An 18,357-nucleotide genomic window follows, 5' to 3' on the forward strand; every position below is an offset into this window, starting at 1 on the left:
GAGTTCTTACCACTTGGTCTGGCAGGCAGATTTCGGAGAAATATTGCACAATGTGTTCGACTCGAGTCCTCCACAGCTTTGGCGGGTGCGGTGCCCAATCGCCGCTTGTTCAGGCTGCTGAGAGATGAGCTTGTGTTCGTAGCTGATGTGGAGTTTGTTTGAGATCGGTGGGTGATGCTGGAGGCGTCTCGTCGAGACGACCTCGTGGATGAGGCTGAGGATGACCTGGACGAGCTCCCACCCGAGTCCGAACTACCATCGTCTCTATCACTAGCACCATCATCGTCAGAGCTCGAGTCTGACCCGGAGTCATCACTACTTCGACACGAAGACGCCACAGGGTTGACGGGACCACTTCCCAGACCGCTCCCAGGGGTGCGGGATGACGAGTGCACAGGTGTGGAGGCCCCGCTTCCTCCGTGAATGGAGGACGGCGACCTCAGAGAGCTCACATGTCTCCGACTACTACCCGATGCCAACGAAGGGTTCTTGTGGCTGCTGACGCGAAGTGAGGCCGCAGCGACGGCTGCGGCTGAGCTGCTGTGATGCAAGTAGTCCGCTGGTGGCTGACCACCTCGGCTACGAAGGTGTCCATTGAGACTGCGGCTATCTCTTCGGCTGCTACCAGAACTGCCCACACTGCCCGTGGAGCCTGCAGGACTAGCGGCCGAAGCTAAAGAGGGTGAATCTCTCAGGTACGATAAGTCATTCGAATTGGAAGAGGGCGCGATGGCCGGGTTCAGGATTCGAGACGAGTCTGACCAAGAAGCGTTGCTTCGATACCCCACGGGACCACCGGTGCCTCGGCTGGAAAAGTGACCAAAGAACAGATCCATTGCATTAAGTCCGGCAATAGCAGATAAACCTTGGAAAATGAAGACGAGATGGTTGGGATCGCCATTGACGTACCTTTCGCCTGGGCCGACATATGCGGCCGATGTTCGGTACATAGGACGTCCGTGACCTCCTCGGATGTGACTGCCACGGTAGTCATCGTAACGGGGTCCTCGACTGTTGGTATAATATCCTCCATTGCCCCCATGACTAGATCGATTAAGGTCATCAGAACTGAGGATGAGAAAGAAATATATCGAGTGAGTCAGATTGATTCCGAAAACGTTCACAATCTGGTCATCTCGGGATCGGAAATCGAGTTTTCGTAGGTAGACGAAGCCTCCAATGGAAGGATCGGATTCTTTGTGTCCGTGATCGTTCACTCGAAATGACCTTGTTCATATCCTGACTGAATAACTAACCGCTTCTGACAACCCAACGCCTCAGTTCCAACTTCCAGTGGACGTGATTTGAATCAGATTCGCTTTTCTTTCAAAGAAAATCTTACATACACTACTATGTACTAGGTCAAGATCGACATGAATCCGATCAAGACCGTTCGAGCACCAAAAGTACATCACTTTTACGTCCTTATATATCTCTCTCTCTCTCTGTGTGTGTGAATGTGTGTCTTCAAGTTTCCAATTGTCTTGGAACGTCGAAAAAATCGGTTCCAAATCGCAAAAACCGCCAATATACATAAATAGTATCCTTACCCATGAAGCCTTGCTTGAATGGCTGAAGATGGGGCAGGAGGCCCGATTCCAGTCACACTGCCTGTCCCCCCCACACTGTTCACTATCCGTCCCCCTCCTCCACCGGGTCCGGGCCCGCTTTCACTCTCCGCACCTGAGCGCGGGTCATAAAAGCACGTCCTGAGAACGCGATCCTCTAAATTGTGTTCCACACTCTGGGCCTTAAGCGCTGAGGTGATGTCCATGAAGGCCACCGTAGCGGCCTCACTGTTCTCATTGTTTCCTTTGGTTCCGACACCAAGGAGCTTCACACTTTGCACACGACCAAACCTGTAAAAAAAACACAAGAAACGACAACATGAGAGGTGTGTATGATTTCCTCACCAGGAGCGATAACGAGTGCAAAAGCCTGGCAAGGCAGATTGAAAGGAGTTTCGCGCGGATATCTGGTCTCATTTCCGACTTGATTTGTATCTAGATTTTGGACAGGCATGAATATTTAATGCATTTCGCAGAATGCGTGCATAGCATACACACGACACGCTGATTTTGAAACTCCTTGGTGACCGATTCGCAAATGGTCATGGTTGGTGAAAAAAAAAAAACAAGCCACCGACCGACCAACTCGAGGTCTAATCATAAGTGAATGCATGTCTTGCCTACCATCTGGTGCAGAACATCTATAGATCGCTTAATTAGCCACTCAGAACCAGAAATGTGTTCGAAAAACAAAGTCAACCGAGAGCTAATGGCATTCACACAAGCTATGGATGGACACAACAGTTGTAAATGTGGTGTGCCCTCAAGTGGTAATTGAATTAAAGAGGGTATTGACCTATTTTTTGCTCTCGTTCTTTCATTTTTTCCATTCCCAACTCTGGATTGTCATTCCACTCTTCAATTGGAACGTGAAACTGGAATCCCATTTATTGCACAACCTTTCCCGTCAATCATGAACGAACGTCATTCACAATATTGGCCAAACGAACGAACGATGTACGTACTTCAGAATGGCGAATCCTTGACAAAATGAATGAAGAGTAGGCGGATGCTCCTTTGACGAGTTTTGCATTGGCCACCACCAAAGGATTTGAATGCTCAAACTAAGATGGGCAGAGAGCAATCAAAGTTCAGGGCCTTGGCAGGCGAAGAAAAAACCCAAGGGGACCAATTTGTCAGGAGGAAGCGATTACATACACAGCCCAGAATTCAAAGGAACTCGAATAGCTCTGGTTCCGCCACTCGAAATTCGAATCTCGAGTTTCTAGCTTCTAGCTTCACAACCATTGACATGCAAACAAAGAGTGCCACTCAGAATTGGCAAAGTATATCACGAATGATGGTGTCATGGCGCTACCGAGCTTGCTTTTTCGATCCATTCAGGCTTGAAGGACAGGTTCATTTGTTCATTCCTCCATCGGGTTCCCTGGATTCCGCGACAAAAACCGAGGATATCGGTCGAATGACTTCAGAGCAAGTGCATTCGCGGCGTTTCGTTGGCAATTTGAATCACTTTTGTGTGAAGCCGTTCATTTGAAAGAGCGGAAAAGTTCTTAAATATACGGCACAGCTTCCAATTTCGTTTCTCAACAACAGATCACAGAGAGCGGTGGGCGGTGTGTGTACAGTACGTACACGCAGAACAAGTACGTCCATGGAGGCCAAACTAGTTCTCAGCTTTTATCATTACGAAGGGGCTCCAGAAATTGGCACGACGAACCCGACGAGCGGAATTGGAGGAAAACTAAATCCAACACCCCACCGTCAACAGATCTCTCTCACTTGAAGTCTTTATTAGCCAAAAGGGAGGAGAGTAATAATGTATTCTCGATAGCTGGCATTTGGAACCTCGGGGACAAGAAAAAAGTGAGTCCACTTGGGTGTGTAGGTTTACTCTTTCTTTCACCCTACCAACCCACCAAATGAGATGAGGGCTCTTTTTTGCAGCCCTTCATTTGGCCCGGGCGACCAACTCCAATTTCTCTCGAATTATTTTTTTCTTCCTATCTAGGTAAGGCAAGAGAGCGGTGGTGATAAGAGTAAATGGAACAAGAACAACCCATTCGACATTTCCTCATGACATTCAACGACCGAGAAGAGCCCTCTCCTCAACTCCATCCGCGATTGTCTTCCAAGACGCCTCCAGCTGATTTTAATCATTGCCAATGCCGAAATACCATCTTTATATGCCACTCCGATCCAAAAGGGTTCTTCAGCTCATTGGAATGCCACATCATTTCGTGCAGCTGTTAGAGAACATGGGTCGTCGTCGTCGTCGCCGTCGTTGACGTCGTCGATTGGGTTTGCGCACCCAAAGATTTCTCTCATGATCTAAAGAGATGCCCTCAAGACGAGGGCCGAGGGAAGCAATGCTTGCTTGGCGAGTACAAATTTCTTTTTCTTCAGGCCTTGACTTGCCAATTCCAAAGAGGCCCCCTCTCTCTCTTTCTCTCTGGGAAGGGAACTAACTCTCTCTTCGACAACCGCACCATTCCTCGATCAAATCTGGTTGAATATTTGCATGTATTTGAATTCATTGAAATGTTGTCGTCTGATGACATGAGGAGAAACTTCCTTTGAACTGGACCAGCCTCATCAACTAGTTCATGTCCGAAGTGAATTCAAATCCGTCTGGAAGAATTGCACTTTTCTCTATCGCACAGGTCCGCTTTGAACGAACCCTCGAGCGTCTCGTGACAACGAGTCTCGCCGCTTTTTGCATGGATTGTTCCTACTTCTAGTTCTGTCAGAATGACTCTTGACCAGCAACGATTTTCATTCTACGAGGGACTTCAAGCCTTCAGGTGAAGCCCTCAGCTCAGTGAAGATCATGATGTGGATGGACCCCGATTTGACCAAGCAACGAACGACGAGGTCCGTCACTTTCAAATCAGACCCAGAGGTTCGTGCGTGTGTGCTTGGCTATTGAGAGTCCCCCAAACTGGTTTCCTCCACCAAATGTGTTGCAGAGAAGACCTCCTTCTTCTTCTTTTCGTGCCTGGAGGCTCAGAAATTGCTGCGAGCAAGTCTGGTTTGAACAATGCTGGACGAGAAGATTTTTAAACAACCTTTTGGGTCCAACCAGCCCCTCTTTTGCCGACATTCATTCCTCAATTCTCCCGAAAACTTCATGATTCATCTCGCAGATAAGCTTAGAAACCAATGCCCGAACGAAAAGAAAAAAGATAACGAAATATCCATCCGCAACGCAACTTCTTGGCAGCTAAACTCGAGGCAAGAAAAACTCAAGGCGCATGAAGCGCGTCCAAGTTTGCTCAAATTTAGTCTCAAAAGACTTTTGTCAGTCTTTCAAGTAGGGTCCATCCATGTTGGCGAGCAGCATGCGTTCTTCTCGAACGAGTATACTACGACAAGACCCTGAACATTTGCTGCTCGTCTCTTCGGTGCAAAAGTGGGCAGAATGCAATCAACCTCTAGAAGAGGTATTCACATCCTGGGGCTCGGTAGTCTCTACATGGCCCCCTCCCCTCGAAGAAGATCAAACTGCATGTGTGTATGAGTGTATGTGTGTGTGCGTGTGTGGAAACGAGCCGAAGTCTCCTCGTGTTCTTCGCTTTCAAAGCCATGCAAAGCCTAAGGGGACGAGTTGGACCAAAAAGTCGAGAGAAGACGGGACATGTCATTCTCGAAGTCGTCATGAGATGAGCCAAAGGAGCGGTGGAACGAGAGTTTTCCAGAACATGCTTAGCAATGAGTAGTATGTATGTATGTATGTATGTATGTATGTAGCCAACACATACATTCATATCTCGTCCAGCCCGGGCAGTTTCTTCAAAGAACATTCAATGATATGGAAAGCCAAATTAAGTTCGCAGCGATGCAAATTGAGGGCAAGATTTGGCAAGGGCCGTCTCCCTCGGATCATTGACCTCTTAGAGGAGATATTTCATGAGTAGTGCACGTGTACCTTCAAACCTTGAACGAGGACAGGAGCTCCTTTTCCGACCTCCTCAAGAAGAGAAAAAGCTCTATTGAGGTCCAAAGCATTTCTTTCCTCCCAAACCGAACGTTTAGATAGACACTTCCAAAAAGCACGTTCGAAAGTAGCTCTGTAACTAACCACAAGAGCCGACGACCACGACGAACCCTGATCGGAGGTCAATCGACTCAAGGAAAACTGGATATTAGGAGTCCCAACGTTCGGTTCCTTCGCTCGGTTTGACTCACTCAGTCCAGAAAAAAAAAGATAATTGAGTCCATCCGCACATTCGACAGAGGTTCCATTCCAGGCCGAAGCTTATTTTTTGCACTAGAAGGACTAGAAACGCTGATGAAATGGACGTGTTTTTTTTGTTTCTAATGACAGGGCACAGGCTCAACCTTAATATGCATGAGACCTAGTTTGCTGGTATGAGGAAAATGAACAGCTGCGTCGTCAAGCCAGTCAGCCAGGCTGATTCCTGAGGCTGCTTGATGTCGAGTGATGGTTTTGAAATGCTGAAATCATTTTCCGCACATCCGAGTGACTTGAGCTCTGAAGAGATTTCTCATCGATTATCGTCTTGAAGGAGGCAAGGTCACTCAGGAATTGAACGAGGGGGCCCTTCTTGTCTTTGGATTATGGATAATGTAGATACACACACACATACATGTGCGTGTGGGGTGAAATAATTGCTTTGATTTAAAGTGCACCTTCTGGTGGGCGTGTGTACGAGTATGTGTATGTGTATGGCAGGCAACAAGAATTTTGCGGATTCTCCCCCCGCTTCCTGGTTGTCTTTGTTTATCAAATATTCCTTGGCTGGAGAAGGGTGGATGATGGCGGCAGCGAACCAAAGGTTAGAGAACTATTGTTTCCTAGCTTGACATTTGCATTAAATGAGACATGATCGTTCGGGAAAAGTCAAACCCCTCATAACGAGTTGATGAATGACGAGCTCCCCTCTGTTGATTACCTACATCCTCCCTCCAGTCCCCTGCCTCCAGGGATCCGAGAACTAGGCTAGAACCATTTTCACAGCCTCGAGTAGTCCAATCAGCCAGCCAGCCAGCCAGCCACCAGGGCTAAATCGATCATATCATACTTCATCTCAAGTATGGTCTTTAAACAGAGGGAACTTTGTTGAGGGCGAGGGCGAGGGAGATGCAACGTTGCTTCATTTGCTTAGTCGATCAGCCCATTTTAGATTTCGGCAGATTTCCATGCTCCTTAGATCCACACACACACACACAAAAACGTGCTTGAGCTCGGTTTCATCCATCACGACCAATGTCAGCCCAAGGCTAACACTGACTCTTGATATTCAATCAGAATAGAATGAGATCTGTCCAAAAGGTAAGTCATCTTCGAATGAGGATATTATCACACGAGGATTCAATCAAGTCGAGTGAAAACCAACGCAAGTCTCGCAAGTCTCGCAGCTCAATCACCTATGATTGCTTTCCGGGATTTGAATACTCGTCGAAGGGAAGGGAAAACCACAAGGTATTAACTCATCGCTACTGCATGCATTTCCACATTAAAAGCCTCAGCTCTGAAAACTTGTAGGCGTAAATAGAAGGCTGCGAGCACATGGGGTACACAGGGGCTCTTGTACCTCTTCAGGATATGGCTTCATTTCATTGCCGAGTCTCTCTTTGAAGCCAATTAAAGCACTCCCGTCAGAATTCCAGGATCAAGCTCCCACGATCTCAGGGTAACTCACCTGGAGGTTTGCTGGCAAATGATAAGTGTGACTCACTCACTACCTTCATCGTGAGTGAGATTGGATGAATCCTTGGATTACGCAAAAACGCGCGAGCAAACAGCCAAAGTCTCGTTTTTTACAACCAGGTCTTTGTCTCTAGATGATGATGATGATGATGATGATCCGTGGTTACCACAGAACGGCAAGGATCGTCGAGCTTATGATCTTTTCCGTCGGGACAAAAACAAAAGTTGGGACCGAACCGATCGAAAGTCTATTCAACAAAAGGTCTACTGAGACTTCTGGGCTAGACTTTTTTCGTGTGGACAGAGGAGAAACTGTGGCCATTTCTGACATACGAAGTCATTGAATGAATTCATTCGGTGGACTGCCTTCTCGCAAGACAAGTCGACAAGTCGGGAGACGGAATGACAAGCCTTACAAATATTGGCAAAAAGACGGCGATGAGAAACGATCTTGAATTAAGGTTCTCGAATTTTTTCGGCAACTTCTCTTCCAAGGTGATCGTTCACATGAAGCAACTCGAGCAAGTTGTTATTGTAATTGCTTTCGTACCAATCAAGGGCCATTCTCATTATGCGACTTCTTACAAGAGAAAATTACTTTATGACATCGACATTTAGGTGTCTGTGTCCTTCGTCCTTCGGGTTCTCTTGGATACAAGTTTTTTACACAATCCTGCAAACGTGAACAAACAAAGGCTCTTTCTTCGGTACAAAGCTTGAAAATACAACACATTTCTGTCATCTGAGAGCTCTCACAAGATTTCAAAAAATCGTCGTGATTGTTTTCCAGCGCTCGGCAAACGCAAGGCGATTAGTTCTTTTGTCAATGCTTGATAGAACCAACACCATTGACAACATAACCGAAACAGAATTACCAAAGGTAGAAGAGCCACAAGATCCATCTAACCAGGTACGATTCGTTCGACTTTGCGCTCCTACGCCTGTAGCATCCAATTCGAAGGCGCGCAAATGTTGGCAGTTCTTGGAACCCATATTCCTTCCATCTTCTATCCTCCATGCTCCATCCAATCAGCTCTGATTCTATTCGGTCTACAAGAGCAGAACGAAGCTCCCACGCAATTTTGGCCGCCAACCAGCGAGTGTTACACTTCCTAAAAGTTGTTTTTGTCCACCTTATCTACCTTTTACGCGTTTGAAATGGTTCGATTTTGGAACCTGCTTCCAGAAGAGAAGGAGGACACATTCAACAAAGTGGGATGGACAATAGAGGTCAGTGAGCCATTGCCGGATCTGAGCCCATAAAAGCTCTCTTCCTTTTCCATCCAGAATGTTGCCCCTCGAGCCTCGTTTGGCCAGGGTTCTGAGGATCGGGAGAACCGATGAGATATACCAGGAGGAGGAGGAGGAGGAGAAGAAGAATAAGTGACTTGGAAACGAAGAATAGAGCCACAGCAAGTTCAGTTCTCCTTCACGTGCATTCTCTCTCTCCTTCTCTGTCGTCTTCTCTCTTCCCTTTCAAAATGGATAGAAACTGTGGGCTCCCTATTCTCAGAGCATGCTTAGTCGGTGATAGTGGTAGAGGCACTGATGGTGTTGGTGGTGGTGGTGGTGGTGGTAGTCGTAGCAGAATAAGTAGTGGTGGTGGTGGTGGAAGAAGAAAAAGAAGAAGTGGTGCTGGTGATGATGGTGGTGGTGGTGGTTCTACCATCCATCCAGCTATGCTGCAACTCTCAAAAGGCTTTGGGGGGACTTGTATTCCCTCATGCTTAAGGCACAAAGTCATGGGAGGAAGAAGGGAGACTCATTGCCAGCCCTGGCCAACGACCGAATACCAGCTGCTCTCGTCGCCAGTAAGTGCCTAGTTATATGTACACGAAGACCAACCAAGAGTGTTCAACCCCAAGCAGCATGGACTCGAAGTAGAATATAAGAGGAGGAGGAGGAGGAGGAGGAGGAGGGCGACGACCACTTCCAATAGAGCAGCAACCAACATTCGAGCTAAGCTACAAGATTTGGAGCGAAAGAGATTCAAATCTGTTTTTTTCCACTTCTTCCTCTCTTTGCTCGTGAGGCTTTGAAGCCATATATATAGATTCGTACACATACAGAACACGTCTTGGATCTCAGTCAGGGCTGCCAGAATGTATTTGTTGACTCCTTCGTACTTTCCAATGAGTCAGTGGAGGCCGCCGCCGAGGCTGATGATGGAGAACTTTGGCCACATACAGATTTGAACAACTCGACAGGGACTGGGCTCAAGGCCAAGATCCATGTGGACAAGTGCTGACGAGGAGAGATAATGAGCTCCAGTCGTACACATACACACACTACTCACTACGTACATACATATATCCACATCCATCCATTGAACGAAAGAACGAACATTGGACGACAACCGAAAAGACTACTAAGACTGCTAGTAACGACTCTCTTAAGTCGAGCATGTCGACAACTTCAAGCACAAAGTCCATGGAGTCCATGGACTCAGGCCAAGGTGCCGCGGTGTTCCTATCTCTCCACCTTCATTTCGTTTTCAGTGGATAAGCATAGCGATCCAAGTGTGACAAATCTGTGGGCCACATTTTCGAATGAGTGACCGTAACACAATTTGGGTGCTTTCTCGCACACATGTGTTCGTGCCTTTGAGTTATCAATCCCCGCACGATGAGAGTGTGCATAGTGGTGGCGGTGGTGGTGCTCGAATATGGAAATTGATTCCTGACTCACGGTCAGTTTTCTGTCACACACGGACCGAAACGTTTGTCTTTTGCTCTTGGACACGACGCAATCACCATCATCATCCTTCGCTTTTGTAGAAATAGCAGTACTGATGGAGATGACGATGGTGGTGGTGGTGGTGGTGGCAGTGATGGCGATGATGATGCTGTTGGTGCAGCTAGGCTAGTGGAACTAGAAGTATGACCTACAGAGATTTATTTCTCAACAACAAGCCCAGCAAGGGGGAACCCTGTTGAGGGTCGTCGTAGTCGTCGTCGTCGGCATTGACGTATACCCGACTTCCCTTGATGATTACACTCACTACTCCTCAACTCCCATCTACGACATACAGCCATTGTAACCACGGACCCTTTTGCCTCTATATCTTCTTTTTTCCAAGACTTGGCCCTCAGCTCCACAATTGGAAGGCGAAGCAGACAGGGGGACACAACGAGAAGCTAGCAAACGTTGTCAACGGCAGAACGCTGTAGTTTTAGCAGCAGCAGCAGCAGCACTGCTATTTCCCCACTTCTAATACGACGAACTCCCCCTGCCTTGAATGCGTCGGGTGCGGCAGTATGAGTGGGTTGCGGGCTTGGGCTTCATCTCTTTTCGACATACAGTACGACGACGTCGTCGTCCACTACTACTAGTACTAGTAGAATTACTAGAACTCCCAACTCTTACTAACAGCTCTACGGCGAGGAGTTTTGGTCCGCTGAATAGTTTTTAGCTAGGGCAGCAAACCCATAGAGACGAAAAGGAGAAGGAGGAGGAGAAGTGGAAGTCTGGCATCCCAGAGGACCAGCTCCAGTCAGGCGCACTGGAAAGCTAGATTACGGCCACGGGGAGGCCAGATTGTCCGTTCTCTCACTCACACACGCACTTATGGAGGCAGGAACTGGGGGCTGAGGTCTGAGCCTCTCGCTGTCTTTCTGCGTGTATGAAGGGCTAAGCTAAGCTAGATAGAGCTTGCTTGCTTGCCAGCTAGCTAGCTAGCTAGCCTAGGCAGAGTGCTGGGTAACCAGCTGGCTGCTTAGCTACCCTGACTGTTTATAAGAACATTGCTAGAAGCACGCACGCACGCACACACACACACACCGAGCTGTGAAGTTCCAACTGATAGTGCCGAAGTATGACTAGTACGTAGTAGTTGTGGAAGAACTAGGGGCCATTGCCATAGTTGGATGAAGGGAGATGGCTAGGAAAAGAAGTGTATATAGCAGTTCTTCTTGTCAAGGCAAGAAGGGCAAGGAACGAGTAGGAAACGACCGAGGGAATAGGAGGCGACAGTACTTTTTCCAAGACTCTGAGGACGTAGAAAGAAAGACGACGAGGAGAAGGAGAAGAAGGAGGAGGAATAGAAGAGGGCTAAGTGCTTCTCTTCGAGAGAAGCTCGTTTTCTTCATATAATGGGAGTAGAAGTCGGTGGAGTAGTCCTCCTCGTTCCTTTCCTCGTCGTCTTCGTTGTTGTAAGATCTCAAGAATGGATAGAAAAGTGGAAAAATGTAGAGAAAACATTTGCCTATATCCCTCCTTCTCCTTTGGTGTCTTTGGGTGTCTTTCAATGTCTTCTTTCCTTGACTTTTCTCTCCACAGGAACCACCACCATTCCAACAAGCACAAAGGAGCAGCGGACTGCATTCGTACGTAATGCCCGACTACTGCTTACAGGAACTGCTCAAAATCATTCAATTGCAGGAAGCACAAATTTTCGGGCATAAAAAAGCCTCCTGGGAAGGTTCTTTCTGAGGAAATCCCGAGGACTCGTTTTAGAAGATAAGTGTTCATTGATATGGATAAGTGGGTGCACAGTTCTCTCCCTCTCTCATGTTTCTCTTCGTTTCTCTCAAAGAGGGTCAGGTCAAAAATCTGCTGGTTCTTGAACTTCTTTTTCGCTCTCTCTCTCTCTCTCTCTTTCTCTCCTCTATCACATTTCCTGCGATCGTTGCACTTTTTAGGAGTTGTGTAGTAGCTCTTAGAAAACAGGCACCAAGTAAGGTTCTTCTCACTTCTCCAAACCACGGACACTCCACAAACGAACGCAGCCGGCACTTCTCTTTGATTTTCTTGTCATTCCTGGATCAGAATCCTCATTTTTTGATCACTCCACCTTTGGGGCCCCATTCATCTTGGCCCAATGAATTCTTTAGAACAGATTTTCGCCTTCACCTTTAGAGAGATTTCACGCGAGAGACACTGAGAGAGGGCTTGGGCACTTCTAGGTATTCTTTTTTAATCCCATGGTTGGTCAAGACACCAGACTTAGCACCACACGATCTTAATCTTACCTGCAAAGGAAGGAAAGTCAGAATTTTGTAGGTGGACTAAGGGTTTCAGAGGTAAATGTTCTTCAAATTGGGTGCATACACATAATTTTCTTCCCAACGGACGGGAAGGATGTTTGAATAACTTGTTCACTGAGAATGTCGACAATATCCTGTCAATCGCAGATTAGACTTAAAGTCTTACTGCAAGGCTTGAATATGAACAAAGTGACGTCAATCTCAACTAATTCCAACCGAGTCTTCTAATTAGAAGTTAATTGGGTTAACTCTCACATAGCAGGATGAAAAAAGCACGAGAAGACATACAAACCCAAAATTCTTTTTCCAGTTTTACACGACCTATTTTGACTCCAAGGCGAACAAAGACATTATTGAAGCGATTGTTCTATATGTATAGCTATTGAGAGAGCGAATGCGACAAAACTCCATGAGGCCATAAAACATTGGCTCGGTTAAAAACGGCCTCGACAATCCATTTCATCTTCGCTCAAGTCTTTCGCTCCATGGATCCTTCCAAGTTCTCCCCATATTTCATGCTCTTTTGAGGAACACATCCGTTGCCATCAAGAACAATAACCCTCGTCCCAAAGGCATATTCTTTCACGAAGCTTCAGATATTTGCCTGTCAGTCAGCATAGCCTAACCCTCCAATTCATGACGGCATTTTGAGAAAATATCTGAGGGCCTGGGGAGCAGCAGGTCATCGATTTTCAATACCAAACTGCGACTTTCAAATCTTTAACATGCCTTCGCTTGGCGACTTCAGAGTCGACTTCGCTGTCCATAACGTTTGAACGTTATTGGGTTTCCATTTCAATCCATCAATGTACGAGAAAAACCAGACCAAGGAGATCAAGATCAGCTCGAAAGCGTTGCTCAAACGTGTCTAAAGGCGAACTTTTGAGAGACCACTAGTAGTCCATCCAAATGATCTTCAGATCAGATATCCACAAGTGGATAGACAGAGTCAATCCGTAATTAGAGATTTGTTCAAAAATCCCAGACAAGCTCCACCCAGCCCGAAGAACTGGACAGTATCCATTGGACAGAGCAAGTCCATTGGTCGACAAGTTTGGAAATTAATTACTTTTTCCTTCACTCCGGACAAATGTTTTCCAACCGAAACGCAATTAGCTCATGGAAAACAACAAGTTCGGTGTTCAAAAGTAGCAAAATCTCCACCAGTTTCTTCTTCAAACCGCGAGACCGTGAAGCCAAAGGTAAGTGGATCGGAGGAATCATTCGAGACGAAAAACCCTGGACAACCAAGAAAAAACTCGTCACCCTCATTGGATGATGGCCATTTCGGCAGATGACTCTCCCGCTATAAAGCCTTCGGGGGATTGCAGGTCTGTTTCTGTCTCTCAGATGGAGTTTTCCAGTTTTGAAAATACCACTTTGGTCGACGCTGCTGTTGTTGTTGCTGTTGTTGTTGTTGTTGTTGCTGTCGTCCTCACCTCAAAGTGGGTTGCACAACCCGGCATGGTCTGCGTCTGAGCAGCTCACCCGTCATGGTAGATTGGTGAGTAGCGTGGATGGATGGAGCTCAGGGCTCCTCTCAGTTGTCTCAGCTCTTTCAACGCGGCGAGTCTGTTGCCAATCGCTCTAGTAATCCAGAGCTACCATTACCATTCCCTACGACCAGAGGCAACAGAAACCAAATTCCAACCAACCACCAATAGCCAGGGATCGAACATCTCGTGCACAGCCTTACTCGGCTGAAGTAGAACCATGAAGAAATGCCACTGTGGTAGTTAAAATAATCAGCTCCCACACTCGAGAGGATCTTCGACGATGTCTTTGGACGTCTGTTTGGCGGGATGAGGGGGGGGATTTGAGAAATGAGAGAGAAACCGAACGTATCATTGGGACTGGCGGTTGAAACGATCTAACTAAAGTACAAGGCGGGGATGAGGACGAGTCTTGGAAAAGCCAAGGTTTGTTGGGATGACTTGCACGAAGACAGAAAGCAACGTTGTTACTTCTACTCGTACAACTACTGCATGCACCGATTATCGACTTTTTTTTTCGTTCCTTCCAAGTAAACAGATGTTGCAAATCGGCCTAAAGAGCTCTCTTTATTTTGAAGATGAAAGAAGCACTTCATTCCTATCGGAGAAACACTTGCTCCTCTCTCCAGAATAAACATCCCGACTTGTATTACAGAGGCCACCATCTGAGATCTGAGGGGACGAGAGAATGAGCAAAAGTACTCTGCAGCGTCTTCATAAACTGACAGCTTTGAAAGTAGTCGGATAACCCTCCCAACAACATGTGAAGCCATTAATTTCTAGGCCTGAATACTTGCATTAAACACTCGGGAGAAAAAGCTTGTCCCTCTAGACAGAGAACAACTATCAAAATCCACCCAATTCCAAATGAAGCGCGAACAATTTGGCCCAAAACATGAAGCTTCCCTCGCCTTATTCCTACTACTACTACTACTACTACTGTACAAAAATGCCAAACTCGAGAGACGCAAGCGACTCCAAACTAGTGAACGTAAAGTTATTATCCCTGCGGGAGAACCGCCGTCTTTTCCATAGCTCTATCTACGTATCCATCCCACCAATAGTAGTACAACCCTGCACTGTAGTCATTCTTCCACAGGGTGGTAAGGGGGGGACTAGTCGTCTGGGTAGCACTCGCAGTATTGCGTTTGTACGTTCGTTCTTGGCGGATGGAGACACAAGAAGGGGGGTTGGATGGCTGATGGTTGATAGCTCTTGGTGGTGGTGGTGTTACGAACGTTGGCCGCATAGTTACACTGAGTAGTAGTTGGAAGCTTTGTTGGCTAGGCTTCACAGTCCTCCACGGCATCCTTCTGGATTTACATTCACACAGGGTAGTAGTAGTAGTAGTAGTAGTAGTAGTAGTAGTAGTAGTAGTAGTAGTAGTAGTAGTTCAATGTGGACTATGTCGCGCATAGAAGAGGGGTGCTTGAAAAGCGTCATATACGCAGTAAAAGATCAATAATTCGTCCAGAAGGGGAGCATTTTGAACACGTTTGAGGGGTGACTAAACAACGCGGAGTTAGTTTGCCATTTCAAAAGGAACGTCCGTATTGGAATAAAGCTTTTTTTTAATCCAAGAGGAACGCTTTCGTAATAGCTCTTACGGCAATTTCGTAAGAGAAAGTCCAAAGAGTCGTACTCAAACCTGTTCTTTAGACACAAATAAAAACGAGTTGGATTCAATTAAAAATATCCAATTGCATCGAACAAGCTGAAAAGTGCATAGCATCGACATCGATTCATTTCCAGCAGTTTCTGTATTCCGAAGAAAGAAAACAAGCAAATTGTCTTCAGTTTTCCCCCCATTTGAAGCGGCATTTCAAAAGTCTGGTGGATCATAGAGATTTCTGCTTCAGGTTTACAAAAATAATATCATGTTCAAGGAACAATCTGTTTGGCGTAAATTGGGTCTTTGAATGACATTCGTCAAAAGATAATAGGTGGAGCGAGATTTAGATGGAGGGTGAGGAAAACGGAGATGCCTAGCTAGGCAGTGGACTTGAAAGGCATTCGAGGCATGACTCGAACAAAAGCCACGTCCAGAGGCTCTCAACTACGTACAATGACACATCAAGCCGCATTTTCTCTTGGGAAAATTAGGCATTTCGTTCAGAGGAGCTCCAAATAATACAGTTTGATTATTCAGTTGGCCAGAATTCATGCGTGCGTTTGTAATTGTGTGAGTGAGACAGGGAGATTGTGAGTCATGATGGCCCTTGAAAGTGGATGAGAACCATAGATCGTGTATTTTTGGCTGCAGTGCAGTCCAACATTTCCGACGAAATAGTCCGTAATTGCCCTCTGTTCTACCTGTCTCGAGTTCCCTGTTTTCCACTTTGAATCCAAGGTATCAGAAGGTTATTAAAACAACAACAACAACACCACGAGCGGCAGCGACCAATGCAGGTAGTAGAAGAACAGGGACGACCAGCAATTGACTGAAATTCTCGGAAATTCCAGATCCGAAATTAAAGCTGAGCATTCCACTTGGAACCGAGGACCTCGGTAAGAGGCTATTCCTGTCAATTAAGCGCAGAAAATAAGCCCGTGAAAGCGGCTGCCGAACCTTTCCAGCCAACGACGCCGGCTACTCAAATGGAGAGGCGATCTCGAGGTGACCTCATTAAAACTGACAATCTTGCAACTTGGAGGGAGATGAGATTACGACAAACGAATGCACAGCCTAGCCATTTCGTTCGACTTTTGAGGTTAAGACTGGATTTCAAACAACCTATCTCGTTTCATCATGGCGTTTTGTTTCTGATTTCACTTTGAGATATCTATCCTTCCACGTGGACCTTGATAAAGTTTGCAATTTTCTAAACGTAGTGAGGAGTTTGACGATAGAAAAAAATGCAGTGCATGAAGAGGACATACTGAACCACGGTTGTGTGGCACACACAATATCAATAAGGTACATGATGTCAATAGACTTCACGTATCAAAGTTGCCATATTTTCCGCCCAAAAGCAAAACTACGCAGGATCTCTTTCCTTCTCACAAGGGTGTCTTTGCTAGTTTTGTCTAGAGGGGCTTAGATGATAGCAAGACAGGATGTAGCGTATTTCTGAGCCACCAAAGACAGCAACGGATATGGCCTCATCAGATCAGCTTGGAATGGGCCAAAAAAAGTCAGAATAGCCCCAGCCATTATGATCGAAGGGGGGGAAGAGAAAAAGAGACAAAGCTCCTTCTTGTCGGGCTTGATCCATGGGTGTCTCTCTCTCTCTCTCTCGTCATGCCGATGACGACTTTTGAAGCAGCAGATGCTCTCTAGACTACTACATAGGGAGTTATTTCAAATCGAGTTCATTGACGAGACATATTCTCTAACCCGCACATGACCACCGTATATGTGAGGCCAATGAAGATAGGTTCTCGATGTGCGTGTGTGCACGAGACTCTGGGGAAGCAGAGAGGCAGAGAGAGAGAAAGAGAGGAAAAAAAGACGGGAGAAAGGAATCATAGGGTCCTCTTCCATCAATCCAGCTGGTGTTATTTTCCATATGGGATCGGGAAAGAAGAGAAGTCAAGAAGAAGAAGAAGGCATTCTAGAACAAACGTCGGTCCAACATCCATCCACACTCTGCATCTCTCTATCCGTTTCCAATGATGGACTTTGGCACCGCGGTGGCCGACGACCTTCGGCAGTCTAGGCAGTCCCTTGCACAGTAAAACTCTTTCATCGCGACTATTATTTCAAACTCGCTCTCCCAAAGCAATGTCCTTGTTTATAATAGAGGCTTATCTATCAAAGTCTTAGGAGCAGAATCTCTGAATATTTACCTTTTGAAGTATTCCTTGATGCGCTCTTCTTTGACGTTTTCGGGCAGATTTCCCACCCAAAGATGTCGGGTTTCCCTCACCATTATAGAAGAGGCCCGGGGTGCGGGCACAGTTTAGGCCACGCCCTCCACGGCAAAGACTGCGGCGGCCGCGGCTCAAGCTCACTCATGGAATGCGAGGTCGTCGACGAGCCACACGGTCACAGCCACTCCCAACACCAACATCATCACAAGAAGATGCAATAAAGAAGAACAGCACAACTGCTTCCTGGGATCAAAAACTGGCTTCAATTTTTACGCAGGGACCTTTGGGACTCCTTCCCACAGACACTAGACTATGCCTCACACACAATACACACCACAAGGATCGAGAAGATGACCTGTGCTCTGGACGGCTCACAACGACAACACGACCTCACAATGAGGGCATTCTACGGCATTCGAGGATTCCGTTCCGTAATCTGGCGTAGAGACAGGACTCTGTAGTAATCACGTGGATGTGCTCTCAATGAAAGATGTGGCACGACTGAAGGCGATACCGTCGGCGCTCCCTAACCCTGGCCAGCCCTCTAGGCTCCTCGAGAAGCGTCGCCGCCGCTTCGACCTTCTCCCTCCATTGATCGGTCTTCTCCTCGCTCAAATCCGGTTACGATCGTTCTCACGCAGACGAAACGGCCCTGGCCGTGCCTTCATCGAGTATTTGTAGTCAAGGCGACGCCCTGAGAGGAAGCGAAGGAAGCTGCTCAAGTTGGCCACGAGGCCGATTTCTTCAGGCCCAAGCGCGCCTACATCCCATCGTGTTGGGTCGAGTGACGTCAGAGTCTCGAAGCTGGTTCATTGGTCCGTTCTTTAATGGCAAAGCCAATGAGCTTGCGTGAAAATGAGAAC

At 46.8% G+C, this 18,357-nt stretch overlaps 1 protein-coding gene across 1 annotated transcript in view; it reads right to left on the minus strand.

Annotated features, from left to right (window-relative positions):
- LOC131881937 (protein split ends-like) overlaps positions 1–17,983 on the minus strand; it is a 34,085-nt gene extending 16,102 nt beyond the window's left edge. The window contains exons 1-4 of the mRNA XM_059228933.1: positions 17,471–17,983; positions 1,551–1,859; positions 910–1,068; positions 11–807 (exon numbers count right to left, since the gene is read on the minus strand). Of these exons, the coding sequence (XP_059084916.1) occupies positions 11–807; positions 910–1,068; positions 1,551–1,859; positions 17,471–17,553 (1,348 nt within the window). The 5' untranslated portion in view covers positions 17,554–17,983. The remainder of the gene's footprint in view (positions 1–10; positions 808–909; positions 1,069–1,550; positions 1,860–17,470) is intronic.
- Positions 17,984–18,357: the final 374 nt, after the last annotated feature.

Source organism: Tigriopus californicus, chromosome 6, assembly GCF_007210705.1.
Source record: "Tigriopus californicus strain San Diego chromosome 6, Tcal_SD_v2.1, whole genome shotgun sequence".
Taxonomy (NCBI): Eukaryota; Metazoa; Arthropoda; class Copepoda; order Harpacticoida; family Harpacticidae; genus Tigriopus; species Tigriopus californicus.